The sequence below is a fragment of the Anolis sagrei genome, chromosome 1, assembly GCF_037176765.1.
Source record: "Anolis sagrei isolate rAnoSag1 chromosome 1, rAnoSag1.mat, whole genome shotgun sequence".
In the NCBI taxonomy this organism is placed as follows: Eukaryota; Metazoa; Chordata; class Lepidosauria; order Squamata; family Dactyloidae; genus Anolis; species Anolis sagrei.
This window is the reverse complement of record NC_090021.1, coordinates 291,940,200-291,955,586: the sequence shown is the minus strand read 5'-3', so window position 1 is coordinate 291,955,586 and position 15,387 is coordinate 291,940,200. Positions and strand designations below refer to the sequence as shown.

General features: G+C 37.7%; 1 protein-coding gene across 1 annotated transcript in view; it reads left to right on the top strand.

Annotated features, from left to right (window-relative positions):
* RYR3 (ryanodine receptor 3) overlaps nt 1-15,387 on the top strand; it is a 326,090-nt gene that overhangs the window by 135,369 nt on the left and 175,334 nt on the right. Inside the window, exons 24-32 of the mRNA XM_060760068.2 lie at nt 840-999; nt 1,463-1,610; nt 2,639-2,844; nt 4,084-4,258; nt 6,964-7,172; nt 7,349-7,527; nt 8,121-8,157; nt 9,373-9,533; nt 11,104-11,269. Of these exons, the coding sequence (XP_060616051.2) occupies nt 840-999; nt 1,463-1,610; nt 2,639-2,844; nt 4,084-4,258; nt 6,964-7,172; nt 7,349-7,527; nt 8,121-8,157; nt 9,373-9,533; nt 11,104-11,269 (1,441 nt within the window). The remainder of the gene's footprint in view (nt 1-839; nt 1,000-1,462; nt 1,611-2,638; nt 2,845-4,083; nt 4,259-6,963; nt 7,173-7,348; nt 7,528-8,120; nt 8,158-9,372; nt 9,534-11,103; nt 11,270-15,387) is intronic.

Here is a 15,387-nt window from a genome sequence, read left to right as displayed (position 1 = left end):
GAGCCTATAGTAATGGATGTTTGGTGTTCAGACACAAGTTATGTGTTGCTGTGACACATCAAACAGAGAATAGTCTGTGGGTGCACCTACACTGTAGAACAAAGGTGTTGAACTTGTGGCCCACCAGATGTTTGGGCCTCAAACTCCCAGAAGCCCTAGCCAACTTGACCAATGGCCAAGAATTATGGGAGCTGAAGTCCAAAACATCTGGAGGGCCACGAGTTTGACAACACTTCTGTAGAATTAACACCTCTTTAAGTACAAAAGTCAGTGCTATGGGTTCGTGAAAACTGTAGGTCTTTCACCTTCTCCACCAATGAGTTCTGGTGGGCAGATCAAAAGACAACCTGGCAAAATGGCACTACTTAAAGGAATCCCACACCTTAAAAGATGTTTAGCCACCTGCACTCCTTCTATTTTTATCGGTTTTATACTAATTTATGCAATGCTTTTGATAATGAAATAATAACCAAACTATAACTTCCAGAGTTCTACAGCATTGAGACATCCCAATTAAATGCTGTCTTCAGTGTGGATAAGCCCTATGTTAACAGTGGAGTTCCACACTGACAGAGCAATTGAAATGTTAAATATTATGGTTCAGGGGTACCTAGAAGATGTATCAAAGCGTGGTTTGAGATCTTTAAGTTTCAACACATTTTATACTAATGGTTTTTTCTCTTTCTTGAGGTTGTTTAGTAATGGTTGTTGCTCTTCTTATTTTTGAGTTCCAAGATTATACCCATTTCTCTTACATAATGGCGTGCACTATGGTACTTAGCTAAATAGCAACCTGACTAAATTCCCCAATGTTGTTCTGTTATTTTGCTGGTTTACAGTTATATGATGTCAAATGGCTATAAGCCGGCCCCTCTAGATCTCTCTGAAGTAAAATTGTTGCCACCCCAAGAAGTACTGGTTGATAAACTTGCAGAAAATGCACATAATGTCTGGGCAAAAGACAGAATAAAACAAGGATGGACATATGGCATTCAACAGGTAATTTTTATAAAATGAAATATTGTTAAATTATGTTCCAGTGGTTTGGAAGGTAAAAGCTACATATATTTGAGGTGATACATTTAATTTGGGAAACATTTATATTTACTCTGTTCAGCTGGAATACTTGTGATTGCTCAGCTTTGTTGAATGTTCATGCTATCACATGACTCTTGTATTGGTCACATAAAGACCTCAGTATCTTGAACTGGATTTGCATTGGCTATGAGTTTATCTTAAAAGACTAATTAATATTGCAGGTTTTTGTGAAAATATGTGTTAATGTTAATAGGACATGAGGGTTTGCTTGCTTATTACAGCATTTGTATTTGCATGTTTGGTTAGCTAGCTCATTATTTATTGTTAGTCACCTAAACCTAACCTAACAACTGAGGTTTGTCTGCCATACTTTATTATATCTCTATAAAATTGGCTACTTTATTGCTTATATTGCATTTCTTAGGATCTCAAAAACAAACGAAATCCACGATTGGTGCCATATACATTATTAGATGAACGTACTAAGAAGTCAAACAGAGATAGCCTACGTGAAGCTGTTCGCACCTTTGCTGGTTATGGATATAACATTGAGCCTCCAGATCAAGAACTAGGTATGATTTGCCACTTTATTATTAATATTTATGGTTGTGACATAGTGGTTTTAGCCAATTTTGCTATCCATTGATGGGCTACCTCCTCCTACAGTTGAGGCAAGACAATAAATCATGTGACCTTAATTAACTGTTAAAACTTGATCCTTAGATCCTCCTCTTGTCTTAGCTCAGAACAGGTTGGCAGGGTTTTATTCTTTTACTTCTCTCTGCTTTTGCAAAATCTAAACCATCATTTTGGCTTTTTGCATAATACTATTCCTATACCTCTCTTGCTTCTCTAGTCTTCGTTCATCCCTTTCTCGTTCTCCTTTGCCTATTGTTTTCCTCCATCTTTCACTATGATTGCTATGGTAAACAAATCCTCATTGGAAAATGTTCCAAAATCACCTGAGAAGCACAAGTACTTGGTCAAGCCTCTGTTGTTATTTTTCCACTAGTGGAATTCTGCAGGTCAGTGCTAGGCTCAGCACTCTTATTCTCATCAGACATTATCAACTGGATAAATCTGTATCAATCTGAGCCGTGTTTGACAGGAGGGTGGCAATTGATAGACAAACCATGTTTTCTTATGGTGGTATAACATAAGCATTATTTGTTTCTGAAAGCCTCATAATCTCTGGGAGGGAAAGTTTCGTTTGGCCTTTGAATGTTGAAAAGAGGGCCCACAGGGCTTCTCCTATACTGAGGGAGCTGTCAACTGGCTTTCATGATCTCTCTTTTACCCAGGGCAAGTTTTGCAGCTTAAAGGAGCAGCAATAGCAAAACAAACAAACAAACAGAAACACCAGAGAGCATACAGTAGGATTATGAGTCATAGTTCAAAATAAGATTCCTTAAGGTGGAGTGGGTAGCTGTGTCCACCTTAAACTGGGGCAGATGTACCAGAACACTTGCTGCAATGTGCATGTGCCACATATGTAAAGGATTACTCCGGTTGCTTCAGGTTCTTGGTTTTTTTCAAAATCAGACTCCACAAACCCCAGGAACATTCATTAACAACTATCACATTTTCATTTATTTTTCAGCTGACCAAACTGTGGAAAAAATAAGCATAGATAAGATACGTTTCTTCAGAGTGGAGCAGTCTTACGCAGTGAAGACTGGAAAGTGGTATTTTGAATTTGAAGCGGTTACAGGAGGAGACATGCGTGTTGGATGGGCAAGACCAGGTTGTCGGCCTGACCTTGAACTAGGAGCTGATGACCAAGCATTTGTGTTTGAAGGCAGCAAAGTTAGTACATTTCATTAAAAATTAAATAGTGGAAAAGTCTAAGTCTGGCTAAACAACTCCAGTGAAAAATAGCTGTTAAAATGTCAGGAAACCTAGTTCTTAGCATTTTGTAAATTTGCTGCACTGCATTTGAAATTTTAGAAAGCAGACATTTTCTGAGCTATCGTATCATGTGTAGTACACTCATAAGGTCACATATTAAATGAATATTTAAAGAATTTTCTCTGTAATCACTGTTGCAGTTTGAAAATGAGTATATATGAAAAGATTCCCTCTTGTCAGTACTTGCCTGAGATAGAAACAGTGAATGTGTTATGAGGGAGTGATTGATGGCATCTTAAACTATTTGTGAATACAGTTTAAATGTTTTTCAGACTGTATATACTGTGCTTAATTTCTCAGTGTGTGGTTGTGTTCTTCCACAACAGGATGAAGTTTTCTATCCAGCTTCAGTATTCTGAGAGAAGCCTCTGAATTTAGCAATGCATAAATGTCTCTGTTGCTTTGCTAGACAACTATATTAAAAAGCTGCTCTGTGAAATATATATGGGGTTGTAATAAAGTGATTTGTCAGTTGTCTGTCAAGAGGGCAGCTCCTCCTTCTTGGCAAAATTAGAGGAAGAGGAAGAGCACACAACCTCATTAACTGGGTTGCTGTGAGTTTTTCAGGCTGTATGGCCATGTTACAGTACTGTGCTTCTCGAACATGACCATACATCCTGAAAAACTCACAGCAACCCAGTGATTCCAGCCATGAAAAATTCCAGCTAAGCCTAAGAGTGCTACTCTTGAAAGGATCATGCGTTTACAATTAGTGTGATTTTGAACTGGGAGCAAATTTGTTTCTTTTTAACTTGATCATATGTTAATTCTTATTTTCAATCTGCAAACTCTTCCTATTTACTTATAAACATGTGGGTCTCAGTTGAATATAAAATGAATTCTGTGGCATGAGTTTAGTAATTCATTCCTCACAGGCTTCCCCGCCATCCTAAGATTTCAGTCTAAATTATTTTTTCAGACTTGTTTTAAAAGTACTTCAGATGAGATACTCACATTTACAGGCATGCATATATACAATCACAGTAGTTAGTAGATCCTCCTGGAGAGCACTTGAATTTGTCACTTCATATGAAATTAGTATTTTGTTATTATTGTGTGAAAAATAGCTTCTTTATTGTTTGCCTTTTACATTTCCTTGCAGTTGAATTTCTTCTGCTGCACATTTGTGTTTTTCAGGGTCAGCGTTGGCATGAAGGGAGTGGCTTCTTTGGACGAAATTGGCAGCCAGGAGATGTAGTGGGCTGCATGATCAATCTAGATGACAAATCAATAATATTTACATTGAATGGAGAATTGCTTATTACCAACAAAGGTTCAGAACTTGCTTTTGCTGACTTTGAGATAAATAATGGTAAACTGGTTTTTTGTTTGTATATATAACTGTAAAGAATGATTTTATTTGTATTTTAAGAATATTGGAAATTGCTTTATACTGAGTCAAACCATCTACCCAGTATTGTCAAATCTGAATTTCCCTACACTATATGGAGATTTCTACTGTTTCTTGGGTCAACTACACTATATGGAGATCTCTACTGTCCCGGTCAACTACTAACCAAACTCAACTGTGTTTAGCTGCCATAATCACATGAGATAGAATGAATTGTGAGTGGTAAGCAAAAGTCTGCTGGCTACATATTGTTTAACTAACAGGATGTCTTGGAGATCTCCCATTAAAAAAGTTAACATAGACTGAAATAACCTGACAGCACTTAAGAACAAGGGTACAGACAGCAAAACAAACACCACAGGGGTGTTAACCTTTCCCTATGCTGTCCAAAGATTGCTTGTGTGTGTATACAAATACAACTTAAGAGCAAACCTGTAGAACTTACCTTGTCCATAACTTGAGGACTGCCCATACAACACTTTGCATTAAATGTGAAAGTTGCACTTGAACTGTTTTCATTGTTAAGACATCAATTTACTGTGTTCTTTGTACAGCTAATGATTTGCAAAAACTATATTGATTCGTCCTCAAAGGTTACAGTTAATTAGGTTACAGCTAATAATTATATGTGCTTATTAGCAAGTCCATTGAATTAAATGTGGGTTGCTTCTGAGTAGAGGTGCATACAATAGCATCTGAAAAACCATTACCCATCAAGGATATTAAGCAGTGTATTACCACACATGGTTATGGCATATAGTGTATATATATAAGTGGATGTCTCTATGGTATGTGATCATTTAGTAAACAAAGAATGTTATAAAATATATCCTTATATTTCATTTCCTCACAGAAAACAAACTAGTCAAGAACAAATGTGTAGGAAAGGAGTCTTTTGTGTGTGTGTGTACACATGTATACGTGTGTATGTGTATATATACAACATAAATATATTTGAGTTCTGACCCTCCATGATATTTCTCAAGCAAATTTCACCAGTTAAGGAAGTTGTTGGAATGGGTGGACTGGATATCTCATTTGTATTTCTTTTTGCTAGAACCTCCAGACTTTAAAGCATTATTGTTATTGTTGTTATTGTTATTTATTTTATGTACTTAAAATACACTTTTAGGGACATGAGCAATATCACAGAATTGTTACCAGAGATAAAAAGTTTTAAGGCTCATTTAAGTAATTGATTTGTAGAATAAAAAGAATATTCCAAGGGAGTGTATCAGGAAAATATATTGTATATTGTTTCTTGACAGAATCCAAACTAATTCATAATCTAACTTTGGGCAGCATTCTGCTATACTGACTTTTATTTGACATACTGTGTAGCCACTTCTTTGCAAATAACAATGTGAAATGTTTCAGGTTTTTTTCATTTGAAAGTTCATGTCAAGATTAATTTTATCTGTATCTTCTTTAAGATTACAGACAATTAACAATAGCCAATAGAACTATTCATAGTTGGCTTTTATTCCATATGAGACTGTAATATTGAGAGGCAATGATCCATACTGATTAGGGCTGGGCGGTTTCGTTTCGTTAATTCGAAATTCGTTAATAATTTGTTAATTTTGTTGATTACGAAGCGATAACGAACCATTCTGGAGCAATTTTAAAAAAAACGAATTTTTAAACACGTTTTGTAAATGCTTCGTATTTCGTTATTGTATTCGTTTCGTTATTGTTCTGAGGTCGTTTCGTTATTATTTCCGCATGTCTGGGGCAAGTTTTTTGTTTAATTAGTGAAAAAAAATTATAATATCACACCAACAGTCAACAACAGAGGGAGAGGGAAGCTTCAGAAGTTTTTGGAGGTTTTTTAGCGTATTTCGCGGTCGCGTCTGCCATTAACGAATCGATTCGTTATTGTTTCGGAAATCGATTCGTTAATGTTTTGTAATTTTTTTCACATTTACGAAATTTCGTAAATATCGAACTTTTTAAAAGGAAAATTTTGTAATTATTTTAAATAATGAAACGCAAAAACCCCCAAAAAAACTAATCGATTTTAGAAACAAATTTTTCCATTGTTACCCAGGCCTAATACTGATCACTGATCATTATTAGATTATTATGCTTTACACCTTCAAATTATATGTGATAATACATTATAGTGCACTAATAATGTACATTTTCATTTTGACTAGAGTTACTTTTGTCTCTGAGCACTTTTTATCATATCAATTGTTTTGCCAGATTTTAGGCTTCATATCTGTTGTTCTGCCAGAAATTTAAAGTAGGGATTACCTTTGATATTTTTTAAAAAAGGCAAGGCAAAGGAAACATACACATTAGTATTTTTTTCTCTCTGTTTTTGTTTGTTTATTTATTTTCTGCCTAAAATAAAGTTCTGCTGGGCCGATAACCCTGTGTTTAGGGGCTGGTGCCAATCTTCAAGCTATTGGCTGCTGATCCATGGTGAGAAAGAAGGAGTAATAGTCAGTGGACACAAATATGGTCCTGGCCTGCTGGTCTTCTGTGTCAGATAGCAAGCATTACAAGCACTTTGTTAGGAGACCTTGTGCCTAGTATTTAATGAAACTAGTTGAGTGTCATGCCATTTGGTACATTTCCTTACTAATCTATCTGGGAGGACAGGTAGGCTTTTATGTGTTTAAATTCCCCAACTCCAAGTCCATCTTTTCTTTATTCAGGTTTGGTGCCTATATGCTCACTGGGTCTGTCTCAGATTGGTCGTATGAATTTTGGAAGGGATGCCAGCACCTTCAAATACTATACTATGTGTGGTCTTCAAGAAGGCTTTGAACCTTTTGCTGTTAACATGAACAGAGATGTTGCTATGTGGTTTAGCAAACGTTTGCCAACATTTGTCAATGTGCCCAAAAACCACTCTCATATTGCGGTAAGAAAGTGGCATGATACCCTCACTCTTATTTTAATACTAGAAGCTTGCATGTTCTGTCTCTTCATTCTGAATACTGCCTTTCTTTGGAGGGTCCAGTCTATTAGGAGTTAACAGAATTGCTCTGTTTTTTCCTGGTTCCATAAGCAAAAAATTGCTCACCTTTGTTCCTGCAGGTGACAAGAATAGATGGGAACATTGACAGCCCACCACGCTTAAAAGTAACCCATAAAACATTTGGAACACAGAATAGCAATGCAGATATGATATATTGTCGCCTGAGCATGCCAATTGAATTTCACTCATCTTTTAACTACATCACTAGTTTGGAACTTGTTGATGGTTTCCAAAAAAGGTTAGAGATACATTTAATCTGGTTATATTAAAGCTATATTTGAAAACAACTCTCTTCTCTTTTTTAATCTATGGAACTTTTAATGCTTCCTTACTCCTACCCTCACCCATTTTATGGCTTAGATTTCATGGGTTTTGCCTTTTTGGCTTGTAAGCAAGAAATGTACCTTTGTGTAGATAGATGGCTTTGATTTTTCAAGGATATTGAGCATGACATATACCTGCTGAAACAGAATGTACTGGGAAATACTTTGTGTTATTTAAGATTTTGATTCAAAATTTTGTATTTGTGCTGCCTGTCTGAATTTATACACTGTAGAATGTCTTCTCTTTAGCATATGTCCGCATTTATTTAAAGCACTCAGGGCACAAAAGGACATTCTGAAGCCAGCAGATTTTATATGTTTGTCTTTTAAAGTGACAGAAAAAACCATGCCCAATTTTCTTTTCATGATTTTTTCTGGAACAACTTAGACTTTGTGAATAAAAATGTGCATACATATCAAATGAAAAGTGTCTTATTACTTCAGTATTTTGCAGCATAATTTATCATTTTGTTTTATCAATTTACTGATATCTTTAATTTATTTCCAGGAAACAAATCCAGGAGTTTCCTTTTCATGCCATAACAGTAAGTATGTAACCTTGATTTCAGTAAAGAAATCAAGTCCAAGGTTTGAGTTGGGGTGACTGATGGTGCATCCACATTCTAGATTGAATGTTGTCTGATATCATTTTAACTGCCATGGCTCAATTTTACAAGGTCTTTAATCTTCTCTGTTGAAGTACTGGTGCCTTGCCAAACTACAGCAATTCTATAGCATTGAACCGTAGCACTTAAAATGGTGTCAAATTGCATTAATTCTTCAGTGTAGATGCATCTTAAGTTATTAACCTGTTCCTGCCCCACAAAATGGGAAAATAGCTTAGGTTTTTCTGAGCCAATTTAGATCAGTTGACCACGTCAAGGTCCTGTTTGGAGATCAATTTCACTTTCAGCTACCTTTCTCCTCCATAATGCTCCACCCCATTCCCTCACAGCACTTCCCCAGCAGAGCCTAAGACTCTGGCTTTGTGGAAGCAAGTAGGACCTGCTCAGGTGCAAGGAAATAAACCCAAGTATAAAATCAGTAATGGTATAATTCAAACAAGTTGGATTTTAAAATAATAATACTTCAGGGGATCAGCATAACTCATCTGAATTATATCAATATTGATTTTATACTTGGGTTTCTCTTCTTCCCCTGATCAGGTCCTTGGTCATTGAAAAGTCCTTCACCACCTACTTGCTACACATGTTTTAATGTGGTCCTCCAGATGCCGAACTAAAATTCCTGCATACTTGATCATTAGGCATCATGACTAGAGCTAATGGGAGTTGTGATATAATAAGACCTGGAAGGCTGCAGTTGTTCTGTTTAGTCAGGATAAAGGGATTTGAAGATAGATACAAGGCTTGTGGATATGATGTCTGACTTTAAAATCTCCTTTAACCTTTTCCCAATCTCGGAGCCAAAAGTGCTGTTGGGTTGCAATTCTCATCATTTCTAGTCTGCATGACAGTCTCATCTGGGGGCCCAAACAAGGTAAAAACTAAAAGCACATCTATCATGATGTAAAAAAAATTAATTGGCTCTCTGTATCCATGGATTCTTTATCGATGGATTTAACAGCTCTTGAAGGGAGTCATAAGGTTGATGTGGCCCTCAATGAGTATGACACCCCTGTGTATGGGTTTTCTCCTGAGAAAGTTTTATATGGTCGTTATTTCTGTTTAAATTACTAAGAATACATTGCTTGTTTAAATTTCCAAATTGATGTAAGCAATATATTTTATTCATTTCAGTATTATTATTCAGTGCGAATCTTTGCTGGACAAGACCCATCTTCAGTCTGGATTGGTTGGGTGACTCCTGACTACCACTTTTACAGTGAACATTTTAACCTCAATAAGAACTGTACAGTAACAGTTACTTTGGGAGATGAAAGAGGCAGAGTTCATGAAAGGTTTGGACTTAGAAATTACTAATTGAGTAACTTGAGTTAATTTTTTTTTTGATTCCATGAAATTTGTATTCATGCACTCTGTATAAAGAATTCTTCCATCTATGGCTTGGAAATACATTATTTAAATTAAAAAATGAACCTTCATTTTGTCAGTTTATATAATGGGCACCATTTTGCTATACCACTATTTATAATGGGACTTCAGCATCTATGGGTTTGGTATTCACAGGGAGTCTTGAAACCAACATTCCCTGTCTTACAATGGCTCCAATCCTTCCTGGAGGGCCATACCCAGATGGAGGTGTTGGGGGACTCCTGTTCGAACACCCAGCCATTGACCTATGGGGTTCCTCAGGGTTTCATTTTGTCCCCCATGCTATTTAACATATCCATGAAAACACTGGGAGAGGTAATCCGGAGTTTCGGAGTACAGTGCCTCATGTATGTGGATGACATTCAGTTCTCCTACTTGTTTCTACTTAATGACAAGGAAGCTGTTCTGACTCTAAACCAGTGCCAGTCATCAGTAATGGTTCTGGATGAGGGCATACAAATTGAATCCAGACAAGACAGATGTACTCCTGGTCAGTTAGAAGGAAGACCAGTGAATGCAGCCTGTGCTGGATGGGGGGGGGGTTACACATCCCCTGAAGACACAGGTTCGCAATGTGGGGGTCCTCCTGGACTCAGCATTGAACCTGGAGGCTCAGGTGTTGGCCAGAAGGGCCTTTGCACAATTAAAACTTGTGCACCAACTGTGCCTATTCCTTGAGAAGCTAGATCTGGCCACAGTGGTGCATGCTTTAATTACATCTCATCTGCATTAGATCTATGTGGAGCTCTCTTTGAAGAGTGCTCGAAAACTTCAGCTGGTCCAAAGAGTTGCAGCCGGGTTGCTCGCTGGGGTTGGTTACAGGGAGCAGACAACCCCCCATTGCAGCATCTCCACTGGCTGCCAGTCTGTTACTGGGCACAATTCAGTGCTGATTATGACCTTTAAAGCCCCAGACAGTTCAGATCCAGGCTATTTGGCTGACCACATCCACTTTTATGAACCTGCTCGGGCCCTGAGATCTTCAGGAGAGGCCCCTCTCTCGGTCCCACCTCCATCTCAAGCTTGGTTGGTGGGAATGAGAAAGTGGGCCTTTTCGGTGGCTGCCCCTCGACTCTGGAACTCCCTGCTCAGGGAAGCCAGAATGGCCCCCTCCTTGTTGTCCTTTTGGTGGCAGGCTAAAACCTTTTTATTTAGACAGGCTTTTAAAGATGAAAGTTCGTAAGATCGATTCAGGAGGTACTGTGGTTTTTAACTTTGGATTTGTTATAATGATTTTTAACTGGGAAAGTTTTAAATACTGTTTATATTTAATCCTGCTTTAATGTTTGTATATTTTTATATTTTAAATGGCTATGATGATGCCTTTATGTTAAGCCATTTGAGTCTCCTTTGCGGGAGATAAAGCAGGGTATAAATAAATATAATAATAATAATAATAATAATAATAATAATAATAATACATGGATCACATCTAAACATCAATGTTTTCTGAATATTTCTGAATTTTTCCCCCAGTGTAAAGCGCAACAACTGCTACTTGGTCTGGGGAGGAGAAGCTGCTGTTAACTCACAAAGATCTGGTCGTGGCAATGTTGATTTAGAAATAGGATGCCTTGTTGAATTGGCTTCTGGAATGCTGTCATTTACAGCCAATGGAAAAGAGCTGGGAACTTTCTACCAGGTATTAATGAACTCTGCCCCTCACCTACTCTTCATTTAGCTTTTTCACAGAATTTATAGTCTGTGCACAGAAAATTTGTGAAAGTATATGCAAATATGCATCTGGCTTTTAGTTTGCATCACAGTGATAATCAATTCAGAGAGAAACTTGGTTCCTGTACACCCCACATGCTGTGGACATTTTTTGTCTCACACATCTAAAAGGAATTTAAGAGGGAGGAAGTTTGAATTTTAAATACAGAATTGATACAATGTGCAACCTGTGTGATGATTTATTTTAAGGCATGTGTTTCTGACATGGCTTGTTTCACATGTACCTCAGATATACAGGAAAATTCTGTGTCAATACCTGGTATAGTGAGTGAATTACAGGACTCAAAGAAACTTAGAACATAAAGCATTTTATTTTATATTAGAAGTAGCATTTGACTGGAAACAGTAGTAATGCTTGCTAGAGAATATTTGTGTGAAGTTTTTAATGAAGATGCTACCATCGTTATTACCCAGAATGCATCTAGACTTCAAAGCTCATGGCATTCAGAGATAATACAGATGACAATGACTGCAGCCATTTCACTTGATTATTCAGTCTTAATGTTTCTCTGGTGAGTGTTAGGATGAGCTCTGCTAACCATCTTCATCAGTACTCTGATGAAAGGGTGGAGGGCAATACTCACAAGAGAAGTGACAAGACAAGTAGCTGGAACTTTGTCTTCATTTTTCTGGAAGAGATTGTTAGGAGTTTTATGGCAACTTTATTTCTAGAGCATATTTATTATTCCATAAAGCATTATTTTGAGTGAGGTGTGTCCTAGGCAACCCATATAATGGAGCCTAAGTAAGTACATCTCCACATTTGGAATCTAGACATCTATTTTTGTTGTTGCATGCCCTCAAGTCTTTTTAAAATCCACAACAGATTTTTCTTGGTAAGATTTGTTTAGAGGGGTTTCACCTTTACCTTCTTCTGAAGCAAAAGGGGGTGATTTGCCCAAGCTCAATCAGCAAATTTCCATTGCTGAATAGTAATTTGAACCCTGGTCTCAAGAGTTATATTTTAATATTCAAACCCCTATATGATATTAGGTCTCTCACACTGGAAAAAATGGGTACATAATGGCACTGACAAAAGCTGAGCTTGCTGCCTGTCACCAGTATTGCAATGAGCAGTAACTTGTATACCAGGCAATATTTTCTACCATTTTGACACTAGTAGGGGAATGGAAGGACAAAATATTGCAGCTTTAGTGCTTGGAAAACATAACATGGTTTTCAACCAGGGTGTCAAACTTGTGGTCCTCCAGTTGTTTAGGCCTCCAACTCCCAGAAGCCCTAGTCAGCTTGTCCAATGGCCAAGAATTCTGGGAACTGAAGTCCAAAACACCTGAAGTCCAAAACACCACTGCTTTAAACAGTTGTTTAAGATGTCTTCTGCATTATGAAATATGAAAATGAATTCGGCATTTATCACACTTCAAAATACTAGGGTTCAGTAGCGTTGTTGAGAAAAAGAATAACATTTAATTGCACAGCCATCATTCAAGTAATACAAGATTATGATTGAGAAGAAGAAAAATCATCACTATGCCAGTCACAGCTTATATCAACCATGTAGATAAAAACCATGCGGTTCTTGCTGAAATTCTATCCACCCATGCTGTCATCTCCTTGTGAAATTACGGTGATTCTCCCTGTAACATCCTATTCTACTTCATTCAGAGGTGTCACAGGAAAGATGAAGATGAAATTAATCAGTTGTACACTTAGTGCACTGTGTGATAGATAGAAACATGCTTTGAAACTATAATTATGAAGGAAAAAATTATATGAGTTTTTTTGAAGACAAAGGACTTGAATATTAATACAGTTATTTAGCGTGCTGAAACTTAGAAAGAAAATATATGCAGACTATAGAATTCAATACATAATCGCAATCTAAAGCATCAGAACTGTGTTCTTTTCAATTTTATTTTTTAAAAAATGATGTTTGTTTATCATTAAGAGAAATTCTGCTGTTTCAAAATATATTCCTTCACACTTCTTTTAGATGTATAGATTAGTACACTTTTCCAGCTGTTTTAACATTCCTTTAGTGATCGTAATTATCGTTGTTGGTTTTCCTGCATTGTGGGGGAGGCAGTCTTTCATGCTAAGTCTAGTTAGTTGTGTTTAACATCCAAGAGTTTCAATCTGTCAACCATCCTGGCCACCCTAAAAGGGAGGGCCAGTTCTACCATCCAAGATCTGTCTTGCTTCAGCTTGGATCAGAAAGGGCCTTTAGCGTTCTGCCTAAAACATGACTTTGTTCCTGAATTAGACAATTTTATTGAGTGGCTACCATCCTTACGGGAGTGGTTGGATTTGCTTTTGGCCTTTGTTGCCCTATCCAGATCAATTTGTTTCAATTGCCTTGCCTTGCTACTCTAACAGGGATGGTTGACCTCAAGGCAATAGCTGCTTCTGAAGACATTCATGAAAATATCCCCCCCCCCCCCCCCGCTTTTAATGAGAAATGTATTCTATTTCCCAATTGGCCATCCTAATGGGAAAGTTTTGTTCTGGAATAGATGACACATTCAACCCTGATCTCTCCTTTGACAAGGAGTTTGGAGCTGACTGAGCAATGGCCGAGGCATATTTTGTCCAGGTCCATGGGGATGACCAACCTATCTGGGGGCTCACATCCAGACCCAATTTGTGTTGCAGAGGCAGCAGGTGTGTGACGATGACACATGTGGTAGGGAGAGCCAGGTGCACTTTGTGGATAGCGAGACTTTAGCTGACCCTCTGATCGCTACCCTCCTGACCTTCATGATTGATGGAGAGGCATCTATGAACAGCAGTGAAACGTTTAGGCACCAAAAGCAATGAAAACCTAAACAGGCTGAACAGCTGAGGCCATCTAGAGACTGAAAGCACACAAAATGGGCATGGAAACAGCTTTCTTCTGATGCCTTCTTCATTTTTAAGAAAAAGAAGAGAGGGCTTCTCCCCTTAACAGGGTTAAAAAAAGAAAATGCATATTTTGTCTGTTTCTTCTATGAGGGACTCTGAGTCTTCAGTCTCATTAATAGCTTCACATAAGGAAGAGAGAGGGCGTTACTCATATTTGGGGAAATTTTAACCAGAACATGTTTCTGTTCCTCTGTTTGAATCAAATAAATTTCTAATCCTTCTCAGGAAAGTGGGGAAAACTACAAATTCTAGCACCAGGCATCTTCTGGTCTAAGATCTAAGACTAAACAGGAATCTTGTGTTATACCTTTGCCGACTGTTATTGCTTATGTTATGGAAGGGGAATAAGCACCCAGGTATGATTAGGGGTCACAATATTTTAATTCAGGATGTCCTGGCGTAATTGTAATTGTAATTGTAATTGCCCCTCATGAATGTCCTTGTGGCAGGATTGGTTTCAGGACCTCTTTTCGCTAAAGGTATAAATGAGATTCCCAGAAATCCTGTAGATAGGAGATTGGAGACTTTTGGGTACAGTTTTCATAAGGTGAATGCTGTGGCTATCAGAACCGCTTTAGTTTTTTACCAGAACCACTATTAGGTAGGCTAAGGACCCTGTGTCACTAATGCCCAGAAAGCAAACTTAATACCTTGGCAAAAACATGTCTTTATGGTGAATGCCAGTCTGGTTTTGATTTAGAATAAAATAGAACAGCTTTATTGTAATTGTACAACAAAATTCAATGCTTTCCCCAGCACGCATCACAAAAATGACACACCCATCCCTCTACACTCAAACCACCATCACATAGCCCCCAATGCCACATCAATGCGAAAACATGGAATTCAATATAGTTACAACTCTAGCATAAAAGCTGCATCTCAGTCTGTTTGTCTTTGTCACCCTGTACCATCTGCAATCAGATGGTACCATGATGATTACCATCTTCTAATCAAGGTGAAAGAAGAAAGCGCAAAAGCCGGGCTGCAGCTAAACATAAAAAAAACCCCAAGATTATGGCAACAAGAATGATTGACAACTGGAAAATAGAGGGAGAAAATGTGGAGGCCGTGACAGACTTTGTATTTCTAGGTGCAAAGATTACTGCAGATGCAGACTGTGGCCAGGAAATCAGAAGACGCTTACTTCTTGGGAGGAGAGCA